This window comes from Kwoniella dejecticola, chromosome 1 (genome assembly GCF_000512565.2).
Source record: "Kwoniella dejecticola CBS 10117 chromosome 1, complete sequence".
In the NCBI taxonomy this organism is placed as follows: Eukaryota; Fungi; Basidiomycota; class Tremellomycetes; order Tremellales; family Cryptococcaceae; genus Kwoniella; species Kwoniella dejecticola.
In genome coordinates, this window is record NC_089301.1 from 258070 (window position 1) to 278909 (window position 20840).

Here is a 20840-nt window from a genome sequence, read left to right on the forward strand (position 1 = left end):
GCCAATAATCTACCAAAGGCGAAAATCATATCACGATTGATCCGTACATCCGTACATCCGTACGCTGCCGCATCCGATCAATGTGAATGAACATGATCTCCCTGGCCAGCCTCACACAGACACACTGACACACGGACACACTGACACGTATGACAATAAACTCGGAATCGGATGAATCAGCGTCCAACGTACGGTAACCGCAATAGTACTTTCATAGCATGTGGTGGTGATCTTACGATTCTCTGATCTCCTCAAAGCAGTCCGAGCAGTAGGATGGGCTGTACTACATCTTTGGGATTCGATATCATACCAAAGTATTATGGATGGACAGCGGAAACAGCGAAAACAGCGAAAATGCATGAGATCATATCATATGTATGCGCCTTGAATATACAGCCTATCAATCTTCTCCTAAGAATGAACTAAAAGCCCCCAGCTAACATCCTAGCAGCCTGCCTTTCATCCAATTTCCTTCCTCCTCCTCTTCCCATCGTCCCCGAATTCTGGGAGTTCGGCGTCCCCGCTCGGTGATGCGGAGGTAACATGACACTCTGGCTCACCCCCGCTGCACCTGGACCTGCACCTTGGAACCCGCCCCTGCTTCCGCCTCCCAAAGGATCGCTGGGCCCTGGTCCCGGTCCTGGTCCGAAGCCTGATGCTGATGCTGATGCTGGTCCATTACGAGCATTGGGATTAGGTAAGAACATCGATTGAGTGCCGTTCATATGATTATATCCTTGTGAATCAGTACCAGGACCAGGAGCCGAACCAGGTGGTGGTCGAGCTGCATAACCACCTTGTTGAGGATATCCTGAAAAAGAAGGTTGTTGGGGATACGGTTGACCTTGTGATGGGCCTGGGCCTTGTTGGGAGTAAGCGGGCTGGTTTTGATTAGTATAAGGTTGTTGATGGGGATATGGCGGCTGCTGCTGCTGCGGTTGAGATCTTTGCTGATGGTTGAAAGGAGGTTGATTTGATTGGTGTCGTTGTTGTTGTGGCTGTGGCTGAAGTTGAGGCCCTTGATTGTACGGCGTCTGGGAATGTTGAGGTGGTACAGGCGCAGGTGGCCGGGTTGCCGGAGCAGCGGTGGGTGTAGGCACAGGTGCGAATCCTTGAGGCATACCAGCCAGAGGCGGCGGACCGCTGTTCTGCTGAGGTGGTGCTCTCCTAACTTGTGCTTGTGGCGTAGTCTGAGCCTGGATAGGAGGCAAGCCGACGGAGTTTCTCTTGGGCGATCTGCCCACGACCTTCGGTGTGGCAGACACAGGTGCCGAGGTACCGATCTTCGCTAAATCAGGCTTGAGAGCCTCGAGCTCCCTCAAGTGTTGTTTATGGTACATCACGCTCATCCTTGCTGCTTCCAACAAAGCCACAGCGATATCTTCGTGCGCGTGCCGTGAGTGCGTACGAATGGACAGGTGCAGATTTTGAGATATCGCTTGTAGTCGATTCGACAGGGATGTCTCCAATGCATTTGCCTATTGACAGATGTCAGCTCAAAGGGAAGCCTTTAGGCAGATTCAGTGCGCGAGCGTGGAAGGTGAGAAGAAACACTCACCTCTCCCATCTCATGCAGGGCATCATCTACCTTCACAGGATCTATTTTCGAGCTACCCTTCATTCTCTCGACGTTTCGGCGCTTGTTGATTGCTGATTTGGTGGCTGTTTGAGAGTCTTCGAGCAGGGTTGTGCGTTGGACCAGTGCATCCTGTTGGTCACGTTTGTGGTCAGCTTATCCCCATGTGAGCATTCGGATCGGTCAAGTGAGCAAAGCCACTGACTCTTGCGGCTCTGGCGTTGAGGGCTTGATATCCCAATGAATCACTCAATATGACGTTCTCAGATGCGGCCTAACATCAATGACCAACGCTTAGCTTGATTTTTGGGGGCTGAGCTCGGAGAATAGCAGAGTTAACTCACCTGGGCACCTAACATCCCAGAAACGTGCTCCCATGTCCTGCCCATCTTTCTCTCGGCAGCAGCCAAATGAGGATCCGATTCCACCGTGGACAGGGAGACCAATTTCGCTCCTACATCGGCATTGGTCACCGCAAAAGCTAACCAGGTGCCAGACAATTACTTCAGCATGTTATAAATAACCAGATAGAGATTGACAAGTATGCCTGCTCTGATACAGCAGTCAGGGTGAGATATCGACTCACCTCGCCTCGCTTTGCCGATTCCGTTGACAGCGGTAGCTGCAGTTCCCCATCGTTCTTCCAACTTGTCCAGCGCGTTCTTGGCACTTTGCAACTCATCGTCCTCGTCCAGTGGTTCTCGTCTGACCACTTTCGATAGAGCAGCCGAGAATACGCCTGTTGCTGCTGATGCTGCGGAGGACCGACGGGCTGAGGGTGGCGGGACGGGTGTGTACTGTGTAATTTCAAAGCATCATCGAATCAGTCGTTTTGTTTTGAGTCGGCTTGCTGCCTGCTGCCTTCGACCGATTGGGGCAGAACAGCAAGATAGTCATGAAGTGAGCAGACTTACTCCAAAGTCAGATTCGATGAACGATCTCAACTCATCATCCTTCATCAATATCGGATCTTCACAAATCCTGGTGAACCACCTCTGCAATGCTATTCTGACTAGTCGATCGTCTGTGCAAGGGAGTATGCTTCTCCGTCAGCTGTGCTTGTACGCCAATTACGTCCGACAGGTTATATGAGTTACGGAGACCGGGCCCACCCTCTTCATCCGTCAAAGCCGATGTTGAAGGAAGTGGTAAAGCGGGAATGATAGCTATGTTCATCAACAGATTATAAACGTAAGCAATGCGCAATACCCGTAATGTATACTCGTTTGCTTGTCTTTTGGGGATGAGAAGAGGTGAGATGAAGCTGAAGAGAAATGCATGGTGACTGAGAGCTTACTTTGAGGACAACACAATTGAGCTTGTTCCCCGAATCGCTGGAATTCGATATATGATCTCTGCATATTCCGATATACCGAAGTCCGAAAATTGGGCAAGTTAGTCTGTACGCAAGATGAAAAGGCATGATTGAGCTTCGAATCCACCCTACCGAAAATAGCCCAACTGGAAGGCTATGAAAGGTGTATGAATCAAATCCGATAGGAGGGGACTCACACTAGCATCGAATCTGATTAAAAGGTCTTTCCTATTCCTCTCAAGCCCACTGATCCTCACTCGGAGGTACGGCGCATTGTCTCTCGATCCGCCTCTAGCTGCACCTGCAGAGGAGACAGACTCGCCATTGCCGTTACCATTTGAAGGTGTAGATGTAGGTGAGAAGAGGGAAGGCACAGGTGCACCGAATACTTTAGGTTCTCTATCGAATTCGCTTTGAGAAGGGGAGAAAGTTGACGTGGATGAGGGTACGGACGAGGTGAAGCCTGAGGTAGAAGTAGGAAGGGGGTCCAGCGTATCTGACGTTAAATGTGGAGTTGAGAATGAGGAAGAAGCGGTCGGTGTGTCGGACCATGATGGATTGATATTATGCGGTGAGAGGGGGTCGTCCATCCTCGCTGTCGTATCAGAAGACGATGTATGTCTGTGCAGCAAGCGTGTCGTTGAGAGAGGAATGCGAATGTCGAACAAGTTGAGTAAATGGAACAGAGAGAGAGTGAGATGCGATTTAGAAGATAGGATAAAGGAGATGTTGAATGGTGAGGTGACGCACTGACCGGTTAACGTCCCTGTGTGTAACGGTGGCGATATCCGTAATCAAAGTGGCGCAGCTAAATTATCTACAGTGAGTGAACTGGCAAAGTATCAAGTATCACTGGGGATGCATCATCGATCAAAGATGCTCATTATCATGATCATAATCTCAATGCATATGCATGTCTCAGATATCTAAGCAGCAACCTCCTCAGCCTGTTGAGGCTGCTGTTGCTGTTGTTGAGCGTTATCCTGTTGTTCTCGTCTCCTTTGACCTTGTCCTTGTCCCTGACCCTGACCACGTCTTTGAGTAGGATTACTCAAAGGCTGCTCAGCGATCTTCTGCGCTTCTTCAACTACCGTTTGAGCCTCGTTGACCGAAACTTTCCACTCGTTCAGTCGTTTCTCCAACAATTGCCATTCGCTCATACCGAATTGTTTCGAGCTAGCAGAAAGCGAAGAGACGGATTGGATCTTGATCAATGAGAGTGGTTGAGAGATTCTGGCGGATAATAATTTGGATCGAACGGCTGATCATAATTACTCATTTCGTCAGCCAATAGCCTCGTTGAGTTTAGTATTACTGATTGGACCCACCATCGATGACCCAAGCCTCGACTTCGCTTTCATCAATTGCCAAAGCCTTAGCAATTGGTGCGTATTGTAATTGACGGGTCTCGGATTTGGCGGCGAGCGAAAGTAAAGCTATCAATCGTAATTTCCTGACCACTGATTCAGCGGTGAACCCGGTGATACCTGAATATCAAGCGCAAATAAACACCAAGTCAGCATTACATCTCGCAATAGATATACAATGAGTTGGAAACGAAGTCGATGAAATTCAGATTTATCCATAGGTAGACCAGACCAACTCACCGGCACTCTCGACCCAAGAAGCATTGGCTTTAGCCCATTCCAATCCCTTTGAGACCGCATCGACCTCATCGAGTTCCGTGAACAGCCCAAAGACAGATGCAGCTTGACCCAAGTTCTCTTTAACACCCTGGATAGCCAAGATCTCGTCCAACTCGAATTTATCATTTATAGCCAGGTTGACCAATACCGCCTTCTCCACTATCTTAGTGTCAACACTCTCCCTCAGGGCTAAGGTCAATACTTCCAAAGATCGTTTCAGGTCGGAAGACTTGTAGAGATCCGCTATCGAGGTGAGGGTTGATACCTTTTCGGCTGAGGGGATCGACCATTGAGAGACTGCTTGAGACAGGGTGGATGAGGGTAAAGGAAGGATAGAAAGGTCTGACGATGAAGCGAGCAGGGAGAGTAGAGATAAGAGTACGGTAGGTCGGAGTGAAGAGGTAGTTGGGAGGGTGTTGTATGTGTTGTTGAGGCTAGAAAAATGATAGCGAATGAGCCTGAGCTGGTCGACGTGACGGATGTGAAGCCTTCTGAAGGCGTATTTATGCCTTGCATTCTCAGGTGATGACAAAACGCTCGTCCCAATCGACGCATGAAGCTGCGAGACCCACTCACATTCGAGAAGCGACATCCACTCTACTTTGTTTCCCACTAGCCTCGCCTCCCTTTTGGACAGACTCAACTACGCTCTTGACCAAAGTAGAGTATTCCGGGGAGGAATTATCGAAAGTCGACGAAAGGGTATATTGCAATAACAAGTGGGAGCTTTCGACGTCTGTCATAGCGTTCAGATCCAATCAGTCAGCTTGCCAACAAAGGTATGAGTGGTTTGTTGGATGCCAATGCGAATGTCAGCAGGATGTGACGGTCTATACTTACCCGACTCCTTCACCCCGTCCAAAGCACCTTTCAGCTCCCCAACCTTCCCGACTAAGCTCTTAACAATCTCCTGCTTTTGAGCATCTGTAACCTCCTCATTCTCTTTGACTTGGCTCTCGAATGATCCGACGAACTCTCGGTAAGAGGCTTGGTCGGAGGAAGGGAGAGATCTAGCCAGGTGAGAAGCAAGTTCAATGACCTGAACGAATATACAGTATCAGCATCTCTCCAACATCTCCACTGTGCATTTCTTGCATTTTTGAACGGCCTCGCCTGGAAGAATAGGAAAGGAAGGAAGAAATGTGTAGACGACTGACTTGTTGTCGGAATGGTAATTCCGGTGCTATAGTTATCGAGTCTCCCATCTTGACGACTTGGTTGCTATTGGTGAGACGTTGAGGAGAACCTGTCTCTTTTGGTATGGTATAGTATGTAGATGTTACGCTTGATTGACGCAAATTCAAGGTTGTTGGATGCAGTGATGGAGGTTGAACAAAAGACGACAGAGCGAAGTTGAAAATGATAAAAATGTGCCACTTTGAAATTATCCCGGCAATTCCCGCTCGTAAATCGTGCGGGGCCTCGATTTACGTTTGGGTCGAGACGAAGTTGTAGTTGAGCGGCACTGAAATGTTAAATTGATCACAGCTATCATCACAGGACAACAAGCAGAGGATTCAGACGATATAACAGAATAAGAGAGATACAAAGAACAAATTACACTTGGTCGAAGATCGCACAGAAGAGAAGAATCAAAAGAATCAAAGCAACATGCCTCCCAAGTCAGTCGCAGCTCAGCAAACCAGAAAACCTGATCCGCAAGAAGTACCTATAATCTTCCAGCGATATCGAACGGAATTGCAGAACCTCGCTCAGAAGATCGGGGAGATCGAGTCGGAGATGGAGGAGCATGCGTGAGCTTCTTTCTCTTCCTCAATTCGACGATGAAGCGGATACTGATCATGTTTACCATTACTAATGTTCTTACTTTCTCGCATCCGACGTGCATTCCGACATCTGTAGCTTGGTGCTGTCCACACTAAAACCGCTTAAAGAGTCTGACCCCTCTCGAACATGCTACAGATTGATAGGCGGAACACTAGTGAAGAGGAATGTAGTTGACGTGATACCGAACCTGGAGACCAACTTCAATGGTATAAAAGAGGTGTTGGAGAGTCTGGTGAAGAATTATAAGAATAAAGAAGGCGAGTTTGAAGCTTGGCGAAAAGAGATGGGTGTGCAGGTGAGCAGATTTACTCTGATGTATGATAAGTAGAGCTGATCGTCGGCTTCCATGATTGTACAGATGCCCCAATGATCATGAACCTCAAGCGACGACAAAGAAGAAGGAGTGACTTGTAACGAATATGTCCCGTGGCAATGAACATCGAGCATCAAATTGTATATCATGCATTTATACCCTGTATCGCCAACTTCCTTCCTACGGCATCTTCTATTAGAGTCCTGCTCCTGTTTGTCTCTCTCTCACTCTCTCGATCCAACTGCAAGGACCTCGGTGCCTATCTAGTGGATGAAAATGAGGCTCAGCGTTATCAAAAGCAATAACAGGTATAAGATACAAGGAGTATAAACTGCTTACTGATCTGCTCACTCTTCGCTCAAAGCTTTTCGGAGCTTCTTTCCGACATTTCGATGCCACTGATCTCTACATTGCTTAGGCGAGAAGTCTGAGCTCATCTAACAGGATATACACCCAACGATCAGACGAGGAGTTTACAACACTGATTGGAGGAGTGTCACCTTTAAAGAGACTTCGTTCCACTTTATATCGACATTCCCAACTATAGCCTCGAAGAGCTCTAGTCGATCTCGCGCGGTCCAGCCCTCGGATGCGGGACTAAAACCAGATCCATTCGTCTTGGCTTTCTGAGGAGTCGAATCAGGACTAGAACGATTAGGGGTTTCAGCCTTGATGGTCTTATTACCTTTAATCTTTTTGGGTGTGACAGGCGAGCTGACGAGAGGTTTCATGTCTGCGGGAAAATCCGCAGAAGGGAGAGGGGAGGATGATAAGGATCGTTTGATGGAATTGTGCGTGGGCATGTTCGACGAGGGTTGAGAGTATCAAGAGATACAGGCGATCCGGTGAAGGGTTTTGTATGTAAGCTGAAAGGCAAGAGAAGGGGAAGAAGAAAGAAAATTTAGGTAAATAGAAGAGACGAAGAAAACGAATTCGCAATCTGTCTTTTCGTTCGCTGAGCTTTGACGCCCTCAGCTTGATAGATAGAGTCTGGAAAGTTAATGTGACCATAGATAACGTCAGCTTCACCGATGCGAGGTTTTGTCATTTGTGAACTTAGCCAATAATGGTGTGTATTGCATTGGGGAATATCAAATCGATACATTCTCTTCGTTTGTCCATCTGTGGGCTCTCATTGCGACTTAGCTCGATGTTAAGAGAAACAAAGAAGTGAATAAAAACGTACACATATCTCGAGGACTCTCAGAGATCCATGAAGCCATGTACAAAGTGTACCTCAATAGATAAATTAAAGGACGATTCAGGAAGCCACGTGAGATTGCGCTTTGACCCACGCGAGCAACAGTCAACGCGTCTTTCGAACAACAAGAATTCATTACATGGTCCATAGTCACTTTTGAGCTCAGACCATCAGATTCCCTCTCAATATACCTTGCAACATAAGACAAAAACTGTGGAAGTGACGACTCCGATCACTGTCTACAGTGTCAGACTGCATAACAGAGGCAGTATGAACATCAACGCCTCCGCATCAGCATCAGCATCAGCGACAGCAGGCCCATCCAGACCATCACCAACCACTTCGACACACCGGAAGGCCCAAAGCGAAGGCGGAGGGAGCGGTAGTTTATGGACCGAGATACTGGGCAGCGCAGATAGACAGAAAGGTTTATCAAGGAAGAACCTCATCGTGCTGTGTAAGTCGAAACTTACTTACTCGTTGTTGATATCTAATCCGCCGACTGACCGTTGTTCCTTCGCTGTCATTCAAGCCGAACGACACCATGGGCGCACACACCTCTTATCGCAGCTCAACGTATCCTCAAAAAAGCGGAAATCGTATAAGCAGTCCAGAAATGGGAAGAAGGGACTGGCGATTGGGTATGAGGTGATTGATATATCGGATGGTGATGAGGGTGAGTAAACTAGATCAAATCTCTTGCTCTGTTCTGTACCTCTTTCCATGCCTGTCTTACAACTCGGGAATCTTTACAATGTCGCTGACAAGATTCTCTTTCTCCTCATAGATTCTGTCCCTCCGCTCTCGGTCTTTTATCCACCTTCTTCGCATCCGAGCCTCCTACGACTGATTTCTAAGGCATTACCCCCTCATCCAGTATCCGTAAGTTATCATTCAGCCTGCATGAGATTTGCTACATCATTCATCACAAAGCTGAGAAATCGCTTCTGGTAGGATACAGCGGTAGTCATCGTACTGGACTGGACCAAACCCTCCTCAATGGTGAGCCCTTGCTATGCTGGTCATTCACATTCGCCTTTTAGCACACCTGATTGACTTTGCGGAAACACTGTGTGCAGGTCCAAGAACTTCTTACTTGGCTATCATGGATAGACGAATGGTCGTCAAGTGCCGCAGAAAGAGGAGAGCTTGATGAGCTGAAAGAAAGATGTTAGTACTCGTCCCATCCCGTGGCATGACCAGGAACGGGATATCTGCCGTAGAAAGGTCAACTCGCTAAGCTTGCGTCGAACAGTACAATCTCATGTTCAGCATTATTCGGAACCGTCCCCAACACCTTCGGCAAGTACAGCGTCTTACGCTGGTGCTGGTGCTCTATTGCCCTTGGCACCGGGTACCCTAACGTTGAACAGGTAGGCCATCCGTTCGAAGGATTGTATCAGGGTGATTGCTGACACTGTTGATAATTTCTTACAGTCATGGGATTCCGATAACGGTAGTATGCACAAAAGCGGATCTGATAGATTCGGTGGGAGAAGAAGTAGGTATGAAAGGTGGCGGCTGGGAAGAGCGTACAGATTGGATCCAGCAAGTTCTCCGGACAATCTGCTTGGCATGTAAGTAAAAGTCGTTCAAACGCCCCGGAGCAAACTCAATCAAGCTGATTGTTCGTGACTACCAGACGGAGCTTCGTTATTCTACACGGCGCCAACTCAGCCCACCACGTACTCTCTACTCCGATCTTACCTCCTACACAGGCTCTATACCGTCCCTCCAACGCTGAGCTTGACCACCACCAACACATCGACTGCGCAAATTGACCCCACGCCGACAATACATACAGCTTCTACACGATTCCCGTTCCCTCATCGAGCGAATGTATTGGACAGAGACGCAGTAATGGTTCCGTCAGGCTGGGATAGTTGGGGTAAAGTCAACGTCTTGAGAGAGGGATTCGATCCGGCTCGTATAGGAACAGCCTTTCAAAATAGTTTGAGGCGTTTCAAAGGTGAGGAGGATGAAAACGAGCCGGAGGGAGAAACGTTGGAAGGGATTTGGGAAGCGACGATACCGCTTGTTGAAAGGGGATCAAGGGTGAGCTCTCGCAACCGCTTTCGCAGCTTCATTATCAAGATCCTCCACAGTTGCGGAAGTGAAGATGATTTTGTGTGGTGAATAAAGCTCATCTCGATCATCTTTTTATCGTTGTAGCCAAACAATACTGCGCAATCGACAATTCCAGAAACGGAGCAGTCCTTCTTATCCCGTCAATTGGACTTGTTACTTAAAGATCCGAATAGAGATCCGAAAGCCTCCTTCAGACATGCTGCAGCGACTGTAGTAGGTCCGATGTCAGGTGCGGAAGGCTTGAATTTACCTGGAGTGGAGAAAGCTTTGGGGGAGATGGAGGGGCTCGAAAAGGGGGAGGAGCTGAAAGAGAAGTTCGCCAGGTTGAGCAGGAAGGTGAGTCGATCACTTCCTTAAAGCATCGCACATTCACTTTAAATCGTCTGAGGATGGTGGTTGACAATGTGTGTGATGCATAATTTAGGATCCGAGTAAGAATGGACCTCTATCCCCTACATCTCCTGCTCCGGGAGGTAATGCGATGCCGAACGAAGCGTTACATAACTTCGTAAGTACACATAGCAATTTGCAATCTGCAGTCTGAATGCGGCTCTGTGCTAAATTCTGCATTTGTCGGGTGTACCTAGTTCCAAGGCTTGTTGGCGAATCGGTCGAAAGGCGGTACACCAAGTACTACTCCAGCCAAATCGGCTGAGGGCAAATAGACCTGTACAAACCGCATGGATATACGATGCATAATGCCAGAAAACGATTCAGATAATACACTTTACTCATCGCGGAATTCACTGAAGATGACAGGCGGGCAGAGCGCCGTTCTGCATGCTCTATAACGAGCTTCACCAAGAGCCAAGCAGTGATTTCTCACTCCTGATCCATTGCTCCCCAACCTTCCCAGCCAGCACCAGCGATTTCGCGTGTCTTCACGCTCCTCGGGTTCATTTTCTCGCCTTTTCAATACTTGCAGCATGGGCAAATGAGTTCCTCTTCTTTCGTGGTATGAACTTTCGACAGGGAAGGCTTATCTTGACCCATCTCGACCAAGATCTTCTCTATGATCTGCTGAAAACCCTCCTCGTATTTGATCAGATACTTGACGTTCGGCGGGGTAACGTTGTCGCCGAGAAGGCTTGTCAAGCTGTTTGTGGACGGGTCCCGACTTGGAGCCGTCAGTTCTTGGATGGAATCTTGCAAGTCGAAAATGAATTTGTGCTCGGGGAGGTGGGTGGGGTACATCTGGGTAGGAATGCAAAGATCCTCGTATCGTAGATGGAACCTGAATCGGATTTTGTTCCTTGTGTCGAGATCGTCGAAATAATTGAGATATTCCACTATCTCGTGTAGGAAGCCATCGATGGAAATGGATAAAGTCATATCGCAGTCGTCAAAATTGCCATCTTTATCTCGATCGTACATGTCCTCGAGGAAGTAACTGTTCGGCGACCACTTGTGAGGCCATTCCATGCAGAGCGAGTCTGGCTGACAGTGAAAGATAATCTCTCCGACCGAATCGTAGAGGTGTCTATTTGTCACTTGATCCGATCCGAAATCGATCAGCCGCTCCTCAGTGTAGGTTATAGCGAACGCTGACATCAGCTCAGCTGTGAATTTGAGATGTTCGCAGTTCCGAAAGATCCTGTAACGCCTCAGACCCATATTCTCAGGACCTAGCCATACTTGATCAGAAAGGGGCTCGAGGTCAGATATGACTTGGTTTACGAAACGGCTAGCGCTGTAAGCGTCTGAGAGAGTAAGATGTTTGACTGTTTTGAGCAGGTTCCACTTTCGTTCGCCGATCTCATGTTGCTGCCTCGTGTTGTTCGAAGATCGTTGTCGCTCGGGTGTTCGAAGAACCTCGACGGTGAGACCGTGGAAGATGCTTTCGAAGTTCTTCTCGTCGATCTCGAGATTATGGTAAAGCGGCGGGATGATCAGATCATAGTACTTCTTCGATGTACAAGCAAGGCTGAGCGATTTGGCGGCGACCAGGACATCGAGGATGAGGTGGTGTACCGGAGCTATTGGAGCGATAGTGGTCAAGTTGAAGGTCGAGACGTATGTTTTCCAGTCTGAAAGCATTGGTGGACGCGGCGGCATGATGTGAGCTGATCCGACAACCAGGGAGATCAGCTGGGAGCGGTACTTCTCTGCGACAGATTCCACTTACGACACGTGCACGCCGGAGAATACCGGATGATAGCCAGAGAGTGGAATGTAGCGAAATGAATTATGGAAAAGGAAAGGAAAAAGGCGAAGAATGACAGAAGGAAAGAAAGAAAAAAAGCAAGAAAAGGAAAGGAAAGGAATGAGTTTGATCTCAACCCAGTCAACTCGTGTTTCCGTGTTCACGATGGTGAAGCTCCATACAATTTCAGCTCGGAGTCGGTCTGTGCGTGGCATCATTTTTTAGATCTCGATCAAAGGGATCAAAGCGTGATCGGCCCCGAGCGACTTCAATTGGGAGCCACGCTCCACAACGACAAACTCAAGTCAGATATGCCAGCCTAACAAATCCCCAGTTTGGCCAGAGAGTGCATACACATGCGCCGCCCGAGGTCTTTCGGTCACATGCATGAATATAAAATACACGATGTGAAGTCGACTCAATCTACATACGACATACAGGGTCCACGCAAGAGGGATTGTCGATGGCCCGTTCGTTCACTTATTCTGCTCTTGCTTCCTCGGGTGACAATCACCTTTAACCCCGTCCTGGATCCACTATCGACCTTACTTTGTTTCGTAGCCATACGGCTCTAGGTCGACCTCATGCCTCACTGACGCTAGAGCATGGGCATATAAACTCCTTCTCGCTGGTGGTATCAAGCTGAGATCTGAATTCCTCATCGAAACCCAACTGTTCGAAGGCTTTTCTGACATTGGGGAGGCTATCATCTTCTGTGAGCAGGCATGTGATGTTGGATGACGCCATGAATTCACCAAGCTCAGCTGCCGGGTAAATGAAATCTGTGTCGTTTGGATCGAGCGATGTATTCAGGAAAGTTCCGACATCAATGACGATCTTGTGAATCGTAACGAAAGGACCGAGAAGGAACGGGAGGATATCAATATCATCGGGATGTACATGAAATCGTAATTGTAGCTTGTCTTTCTGGTATTTGTCCATGACGCAATAGTCTATAGTTTTTGTGAGGAGATCTTCCATCGCAGTCAGCAATCTGATCCGGTTGTTCTCGCGGGTCTCCATATCATTCTCGTCCCCATCTGACTCCTCATCGTCGAGGAAGACACTGTGAAGTTCCCATTGGTGGGGCCATACCATGCAGAGAGATGTGGGCTAGCAGTGGCAGACCATCTCAGGAAGAGTGTTGAAGAGATGTCGATCGAGCATTTGATCACCATCGAAATCGATTTCTCGTTGTTCCACAAAATGAGTGACAAAAGCTGACATCAGCTCAGACCCGAATTTGAGGTGTTGAACGGTCTCGAAAATTCGACCGAAATCCTTCTTCCGGTCTTCGATGCCATACCAGTCTCTGAAGAAGACAGAGTTGAACTCTTCAACCACTTTATAGAAAAAGCGTTCGGCGCTGTACGAGTCAACGAAGGTGAGGTTTTTGACCTTCTTGAGCAATTCCCACTTTCGCTGACCGATCTTGTAAATTGGTGAGAAGCACTGGTACGCGTTTCTTGATTCGGATGCCTCCTGCGATTTGGGCGGTTCCATCACTTCGTCCGTGAGACCGTAGAATACCTTGTCGAAGTTCTGCTCGTCGATCACGAGATGGTGGTAGAGGGAAGGAATGATCACATCATAGTATCTCTTAGCTGTTCGGCCGAGTGCGACCGATTTTTCAGCAACCAAGTTATCCAGAATCATGTGGTGGACTGGAGCTAATGGGGCGATTGTGGTGAGATAGAAATTCGAGACGTAGGTCTTCCATTCTCGGGGGTCTTGCGCAGGCATCATGCGAGCTGATGGCGAAAAGACAAGACATAGTCAAAGAGCAGAATATTAGCTAAGATCAGTATAGGCTTGTGACAGGCTGTCACTGCGCTCACGATGCGGTTTCAGTATCGTGTGGCTTGAGAGATGACTGGCGATGAGACTTGGACAAAGAGTTTTGATTCTGGGCAAAAAAGGAAGAAGGGCAGTGAGCAAGGAAAAAAGTGAAACGAAGGGGAATTACACTGATCCAGTCATCCCGTGTGTATGGTTCCACCTGCTGATGATGTCGTATCATGTGTCCAATTGTATTTAGTCTGTGCGTGCCAAAGAGGACTCCGTATTCAGATGCCGGGGAGGTCCAAGCGGGATTGAGCATCAGTCCAAAGGACCCGTCCGTCTCCATCTAGGTTATCACTCGGATTGGGAAGAACAAGGTAACCGCCCGCCTTGCATGGTATACTGTACCGAGCAAGATACCTTGTGGGACTGTATGGTCTAGCCGGACAAATGATCATGCCGTTCTGGCTGGCTAAATCTCTGCTACTTCGACCTTGTTGATGTTCATCAGAATACTGCTTTTAGAAGGTAATGCTGTTTGTAGAAGGTAATCATCGAAGGACCGGAATAAAAGATAGATATCTGAATGCGCCAGGATACATATAATGCATGATTACTTGCGATATACTGTATGTCATACAGGACAATGGATAAGGAACTTGTTCTACTTCTTGTTTGTCGATTGGACATGGGGCGATTCGATATAGCGCCCTTCATGAATCCTCAAGCTGGTTTGATCGTGTTCATGTGTGGCCGCAGGGACAGACGAACTCTTCCTTCGCTTTAAGCTGTATTTGAGACACCGCCTTCACGTCTATCCCGACTTTTCTTTGTATAATCGCCGGTGTTTGCCTCAGACGAGCCTTCCTGACGAGACACGTAACTTGAGATCCTCGCAATACATGTTCCGAGCGACGCAGCAAGACAAAGCTTGCCATGGCAGCAATCATCGACTGCTTTGGGTCGGTATCGTCGATATCCAGCATTATATCGTGGTCTCGCATTCCATGAATGAGGGCGCCGAGGAACCGACGCAAGTTCTCGGGATGTACGTGAAATCTCAATTTCACCCTGTCTTTCCTGTCGCTTTGCGCGGCGCTCGAGCTGATCATCTGCAAGATTATCACTTCGGCAGGGCGGAGCCTGGGTCCACTGATTGGAGGATGTTCCACCAGTGCCCACTCACGGGGCCATTCGAAGCAGCTAGATGCGGGGTAACAATGGAAGAAGATCTCTTTTATGGTGTTGGTCCTATCTGTCATCTGATCTGAGCTGAATACCGAAGGTTCGAGGGATTGGGTGGCGAAAGCTGAGATCAGCTTAGTGCTGAATTTAAGGTGGTCTACTTTCACGAATATTCGGCCGAAATCCTCCTTCCTAGCCGTCATATGCAGCCAATCCTCGGTGAATATAGATTTGAAATCCTTTGCTGTTGTCTTCAGGAAGCGGTCGGCGCTGTAGGCGTCCAACAGAGTGAGAGTTTTGACTGATCTAAGTGATTTCCATTTTCGTTCACCGATCTTACGGATTGTTGCCGGTTCACACTCATTTTGGTTCACTGAGGGTCCAGTATTGGCGGGGAGATTCGCTACGTCCTCAATCAATCCCATGAAGACCCCATCGAAGTTCTCCTCGCTTATCGAAAGATTTTTGTAGAGGGGGGGAATGATTTGATCGTAATACTTTTTGGACGTCTGAGCGAGAGCTATCGATCTCTCGTCAACAAGAAAGGCGATTATGATGTGGTGCACTGGCTCGAGCGGACTGATTGTGGTCAAACTGAACGTCGAGACGTAGGTGTTCCAGTCTTGAGGGTCTTTTGACTGCGGCGACATCGGTACTCGAGCTATGACCATATTCGAGGTCGCTTCAATCAGCTTTGCTAATGCGGGTTCAGGCATCATGGCCAGTCGAGCAGAGCTCATTATCAGATTGATGTGTTGAGAGGGGTGAAGTCAACCAGAAGACAAGGAAAATGGCTGTGGGAGCAGAAAGAAGAAAGGGAGGAAAGAGAAAATGAAAGCAGAGTGAAGTATCATTTGTGACTGTTTGGCTCAAGATAATGTGAGTTTTTGAGGCTCGTGCGCCCGTGCGTCCTGGTCGTCCTGGCCGTGCAGCATACTGTACAGATCCAAGCGCATTGGACCCTGATCATTCAACTCAAAGGACCCCTCTCTTCCCGTCATTCAACTTTTCTGCCGCGTCCTCAACAGCCTAATTTCAGCGATGAATCCATATAGTATGCATGCTCAACTCATGTAAAGTACGTCAACCTGATATTCTCATAATTATAGGTAGGATCCTCATGCGGACTATGGCTTATCACCCATAATTCCTTTCCTTCTCCTCGTGATCCATCGCTTTTCACTCCTATCAAATGAGCGTGATCAAGCGGTGTTATACCTACGTGGACAGCCGAATGGATCGTACCATTTGACGGTATTCTGATGGGCTCGACCGAATTTTTGTCGGAATAGACGGATGTCCAAATGTGGAATAGGGATTGTTGGGTATCGTGCTTGGCTAATAAGTAGAGCGCTTCACCGTCTTTGGAGAACTGCCAGAAATTCTTGTCATCAGCACAGTTGCTCGTGCTGATCTGCTATCCACATTGTGGCATTCTTTGACTTACGATTATGCTCTCTGGCGAATGATTGAAGCTCAATGGTACTTCCCAAGAATGCACCCCGGCGTCGAATAACCATAGTTCCCTTGTCCCTTCGTCTTTTTGCGATAACCAAGCGATGACATCGTTTGGTCCCAAAGTGGCGGCTGTCAAGGTGTGATGCGAAGTATGTATGATGGTAGGCGATAGCACACTCTCCTCGAGATTGATCAAGTAGATCTGAAGATGGATGTCCAACGTGCTTCATCAGCTCGGATTGCAAGATAATTATTTCAATATTATATGGCAAGATGAACAGACTCACGGCATATCGCTGATTACTTTGAGCGGCATAAACAAGATGGGTACCGTTGGTCGCAATCTTATCAACCTGCCAAGCCACTGGCTTTAGTGCGTGATCCTTCCGGTGACTAAATTCATACACACCGCATGTGAGAGCAAACTCACCTTGCTATCCAAGGGTAAAAACGAAGGCCCACTTCTCATTGCCCAATGATGCTTCTGATCCCGGTGAAGATTTACCAATATCAGATGCGAATTTGTATGCAGCGTCAGAATTCCAGCTTCACCAGAGTAGGCAATCTGATTGATCGTCTCACTGCGAGATATCGTGCCTAGTGGTTGGGGCTGCGAAGCAGAGGGTGGATAAGCCGGCGGTAGAGTGGTATAGTTAAGATACTGCGTTGCAATTTCCCATTCATCCTCATTCACAGGTGATACGGTCAAGAAGGTATGATCGTCGAGGAATGTATACTGTGCATCCGGGCTGGCTGGACCGTACAAGGTCGAAGGGACGATATATTGTGCGTTGATAGCTAGATGATGCAGTTCATAGCTTGGCCTGAACACGTAAGAGTACGAAACGAACAAAGCCAGGCCATCAGCTCATGGACGGATTGTCTAGCTTGAGTCCGATGTTATGGCTTACCTTCCATTGTCTGAAGCTCTCACTCCGATCACCGCTGCGTCGCCGGCAGGATTCAGAGCCCAAGTGTCGATCTCCCTCGTGGGTTTTACAACGGAGAAGGGCGATTGTTGTGGTGATCCCAGAGCATGAGCGACAATAGTCAGTAACGCTATGAGTTGTATTCCAAACATCGTTTTGTTATGCATGCAAAATAGACCGATTGATCATCATGCGAGTATTGCGATATACCATGTACAACGAACGAGTAAGGTAGAACAGTATCTGTATGGCAAGCCGACAGCCAAAGCCAAAGCCGAAAGTAGCTAAATGATTTCGGACGTAAATCGCTCACGAGATTGTGTGATCCCGGATGCGCGGCGCGTCCGATGATGAATCTTTCGGAGTCGGACCTGATTTACGTGACGCAATTCCTCGTCAGTCTACCAATGTTACGATTTCTCCGGAATGCGGCGGCGAGGTCAATGAGCCTCAATTGTGTCATGCAATACACGACCCTGCATGGCCTTACATCCGCAAGGTATATGCAGAGGGGACGAGGACAGAGAAATCGCCCTACTGTGGACAGCAGAGCTCCGGTAACCACGATGAGGTGATATGGCGAGCATTTCAGTCCATCGTCATCGGCTATTGGCCGCTTTGAGCTGCTCTTACACCTCGGCACGGTCGCTACCGAGGAATGACGCGCGACTTTACAGTGACTTAGCCCACTTTTCATACCTCGCGCGTGGTCGCGTGGTCCTAGCCTTTGATGAAAAGCATTCCAACGGGGATCAAAGGAACGACGGCGATCCTCAGTCTTCAGTCTGCTTTAGCTTCGACTCGATATTGGTCTATTTCATCGTACTGCACTTCTCTGCCATTTTCTGACTTTCATTCACCAGATGCACACGATATAAGGCCCCGAGTCATCATCCTGGCCTTTGCTGAGTTTTCATCGACAGTGGAACAGACAGAATGACGAGCCAGACTTCTGCTATGTGGTCATCTGATTCAGGCGGATAGATCATCGCCCAATGACAAAAGCAAGTGTATATCCAGACTATCCCACTGCAAATATCTACAGCAACGCCTCTTCGGGGCAGCGAAAAATCCAGGATCTCGAAGAACAGCTGACATCGTATTCCGAAAGACTCCGAAATTGCGAGCAGCGAAATGATGAGCTTGAAGCATGGCATCAGCAATTATGGAAGGAGAATAAGCGATACTGGACTGTTGAAATTGAACTCGAGGCAACCCGCACCTCGAATGTCAGTCTCGAGAAGGCAAACAAGACTCTGATTAGACTCAATGACGAGCTACGAGCCTCATTAGCGGCTTTCGAACACAGAGTAGCGTCAACTTTGATCGACGGATGAGAGATGAAGTGACCGGACCAAATATGAGGACCGGGAACCGTCATTCAGCAAGGTCAGATAACTGGACAAATAGACTGAGGGGCCGAACTCGAGCTATTGGAGGGAAGTAGAAGATGAATTGCCTGACATTTTGAATAAAGAGCATATTCATCTTGTTGCTCATACTCCGCAATGATCTGACATCCCCAGGCCCAAAGCACAAAGCACTAAGCCCACTCTCGTCCCCCAGACAAAGGGATGACCTGCCCGTCAACATAGCTTCCCGCTCTACTCGCTAGCCAGATAGCAGTCCCTGCAGCATCTTCCTCTTCTCCACCTCGTTTGAGCGGTACGAGATCTTTCGCTCGGGCTAGCATGCTTTTCGGGTTATTCGGATCTTGCATTTGCGATGGGAAGTAGCCTTTTTCATTGATTGAGCATTAAGATCAGCAACGGGACTCATCGTATTGCACTCAAGAGGGTGCCCAGCAGAGAATGCTGGGGAGCAGAGAAGGGCGGAATGACTTACCTGGAGAAAAAGCATTCACCCTCACTCCATGTTCTCTGAATTTACTAGCTAATAGTCGAGTCAAGTGATTGACAGCAGCCTTAGAAGCTTGATAAGCAGGCTGGTGCGTGTTCGGATCAGACATCGTCGAGCCGATCGAAGAAATATTGATTATTCGTCCACCTGCCGGCGCTGCAGCCAGAAGATGTAACAGTGACACAGATAAGAAGTAGACGCTCTCTACGTTCACTGAGAAAGTGGAAGCCCAAGTCGAAGCTGGAGAGGAGAGAAGAGCTTGTTGCAGTTCTGGTAAAGGTGTGAGATGTGTACTTGGCGTATCGGGTATGACTATCCCAGCGCAGTTGATAAGGACGTCTAGTTTGTCGAAGGACGATATTAGTCTAGATACTTCTTCACGCGATGATATGTCTGCAACGTGACTTCGGATAGGGTGTCAGCCCAACGTCAGTCTAAACAGGACAGCGCAAATTTCAGGACTTACATGTAAATTTGCGCACTGGGCGATAGCTTGAGAATCGTTGCTTTGGCTTCTTCGAGTACGCTTCGTCTCCTTCCTACGACATGTGTAGTCGCGCCATTGACAGCGAAACCTTTGGCCATGTATAGTCCTACCAGGCGAGTCTAATCAGCTTGCGTCCATCATAGTGCACGTTGAATCAGTTCGCTCGTAAACAATGGCCCGGAGACAGCTCACCTATACCCGTTCCGCCGCCTGTTATGAGCACATCCAAGCCCTTGACTCCAAATAACCCATCAAGCGAGAAATCCTTCGACATGTCGGTGCGTTCTCAGAGATATGATTGAGTTGCTGCATCAGACGATCCTCGATATAACTTATCTTTAGGACGTCAGCCTCCACTCGCTCAGCTGTCCTTGATGAACGATGGCTCAGCGGCTTCCACCGCTCGGATCAACCCTCGGAGCTAAATATGTGTGTCAGGGCGTACGAGATCTTATCTTCCCTGAAGTCAGGTAACGGCTGTAGCCGATTGATTGTCAATTTGTCAATTTGGCAGGATCTTCGATGTCGTGATTCATCGCAACCGCTTTCTTCTACATCATAATTGACTGCTGGCAAATCTCCTTGGAATGAGAGATTTTCGGTTCTCATACCATGAGATTATTGGTCATGAGCTTCTGGGAGACGGGAACGAGAGACCTCGCATAGAGCTTGTGGAGCTAGATCATCAGGGCCAAGCATGTAATAAATGTAAAGAAGACGGTGCGCACCGACTTTACCGTTTCTGCCGCTTCTTCCCTTCCTCTGAGTATAGGAAGATATTCCGCTTGGTACCTTACCATCCTACTCAAGGGTCAAGTACGGTACGCTAGATCAAGAGAAGCTTGTATCGATATTATCTCGCGTGATCAGTCAAGCATTTGAGCGAAATTACCTTAGAAGCTGTTGGGCGTAGAAAAATCATGCCATAATCATTGATCATCACGACATCTGTCAAAACACCATACCATCATCATCATCTTTGGTCTTCATTCTTCTGTCGAACGTCATCTTCGTCTTCAAGCTTGACTCGCTTGTTCAGCTCCACACCTCATACGGATCTCTCAGTCCA

General features: G+C 48.2%; 10 protein-coding genes across 10 annotated transcripts; 2 read left to right on the plus strand and 8 right to left on the minus strand.

Annotated features, from left to right (window-relative positions):
• Positions 1-422: 422 nt before the first annotated feature.
• On the minus strand, positions 423-3481 carry I303_100098 (uncharacterized protein; the record flags this gene model as incomplete). The annotated part of the gene is made up of 9 exons (XM_018403475.1): positions 423-1478; positions 1559-1708; positions 1782-1850; positions 1921-2057; positions 2163-2373; positions 2491-2600; positions 2689-2742; positions 2874-2976; positions 3089-3481. 9 exons carry the CDS (start codon positions 3479-3481, stop codon positions 423-425), a joined length of 2283 nt encoding a protein of 760 aa, XP_018266129.1.
• Positions 3482-3817: 336 nt separating this feature from the next.
• On the minus strand, positions 3818-5742 carry I303_100099 (uncharacterized protein; the record flags this gene model as incomplete). The annotated part of the gene is made up of 6 exons (XM_018403476.1): positions 3818-4152; positions 4220-4378; positions 4499-4971; positions 5114-5273; positions 5378-5576; positions 5695-5742. 6 exons carry the CDS (start codon positions 5740-5742, stop codon positions 3818-3820), a joined length of 1374 nt encoding a protein of 457 aa, XP_018266130.1.
• A 406-nt stretch (positions 5743-6148) lies between these two features.
• On the plus strand, positions 6149-6653 carry I303_100100 (uncharacterized protein; the record flags this gene model as incomplete). The annotated part of the gene is made up of 2 exons (XM_018403477.1): positions 6149-6291; positions 6401-6653. The coding sequence occupies 2 exons, from the start codon at positions 6149-6151 to the stop codon at positions 6651-6653; spliced, it is 396 nt and encodes a 131-aa protein (XP_018266131.1).
• Positions 6654-6985: 332 nt separating this feature from the next.
• I303_100101 (uncharacterized protein) lies at positions 6986-7441 on the minus strand (the record flags this gene model as incomplete). Its single annotated transcript, XM_018403478.1, has 2 exons — positions 6986-7075; positions 7139-7441. The coding sequence occupies 2 exons, from the start codon at positions 7439-7441 to the stop codon at positions 6986-6988; spliced, it is 393 nt and encodes a 130-aa protein (XP_018266132.1).
• Positions 7442-8109: 668 nt separating this feature from the next.
• I303_100102 (uncharacterized protein) lies at positions 8110-10592 on the plus strand (the record flags this gene model as incomplete). Its single annotated transcript, XM_018403479.1, has 11 exons — positions 8110-8296; positions 8372-8515; positions 8627-8721; positions 8794-8841; positions 8919-9009; positions 9095-9212; positions 9277-9416; positions 9482-9894; positions 10012-10263; positions 10352-10435; positions 10515-10592. 11 exons carry the CDS (start codon positions 8110-8112, stop codon positions 10590-10592), a joined length of 1650 nt encoding a protein of 549 aa, XP_018266133.1.
• A 247-nt stretch (positions 10593-10839) lies between these two features.
• On the minus strand, positions 10840-11982 carry I303_100103 (uncharacterized protein; the record flags this gene model as incomplete). Its single annotated transcript, XM_018403480.1, has 1 exon — positions 10840-11982. The coding sequence occupies one exon, from the start codon at positions 11980-11982 to the stop codon at positions 10840-10842; it is 1143 nt and encodes a 380-aa protein (XP_018266134.1).
• A 670-nt stretch (positions 11983-12652) lies between these two features.
• Positions 12653-13813, minus strand: I303_100104 (uncharacterized protein; the record flags this gene model as incomplete). The annotated part of the gene is made up of 2 exons (XM_018403481.1): positions 12653-13136; positions 13296-13813. The coding sequence occupies 2 exons, from the start codon at positions 13811-13813 to the stop codon at positions 12653-12655; spliced, it is 1002 nt and encodes a 333-aa protein (XP_018266135.1).
• A 782-nt stretch (positions 13814-14595) lies between these two features.
• I303_100105 (uncharacterized protein) lies at positions 14596-15753 on the minus strand (the record flags this gene model as incomplete). Its single annotated transcript, XM_018403482.1, has 1 exon — positions 14596-15753. One exon carries the CDS (start codon positions 15751-15753, stop codon positions 14596-14598), a length of 1158 nt encoding a protein of 385 aa, XP_018266136.1.
• Positions 15754-16106: 353 nt separating this feature from the next.
• I303_100106 (uncharacterized protein) lies at positions 16107-17576 on the minus strand (the record flags this gene model as incomplete). Its single annotated transcript, XM_018403483.1, has 5 exons — positions 16107-16409; positions 16485-16697; positions 16783-16848; positions 16926-17319; positions 17407-17576. 5 exons carry the CDS (start codon positions 17574-17576, stop codon positions 16107-16109), a joined length of 1146 nt encoding a protein of 381 aa, XP_018266137.1.
• Positions 17577-18967: 1391 nt separating this feature from the next.
• I303_100107 (uncharacterized protein) lies at positions 18968-20045 on the minus strand (the record flags this gene model as incomplete). Its single annotated transcript, XM_018403484.1, has 4 exons — positions 18968-19161; positions 19270-19688; positions 19751-19877; positions 19964-20045. The coding sequence occupies 4 exons, from the start codon at positions 20043-20045 to the stop codon at positions 18968-18970; spliced, it is 822 nt and encodes a 273-aa protein (XP_018266138.1).
• Between the last annotated feature and the right edge of the window lie 795 nt (positions 20046-20840).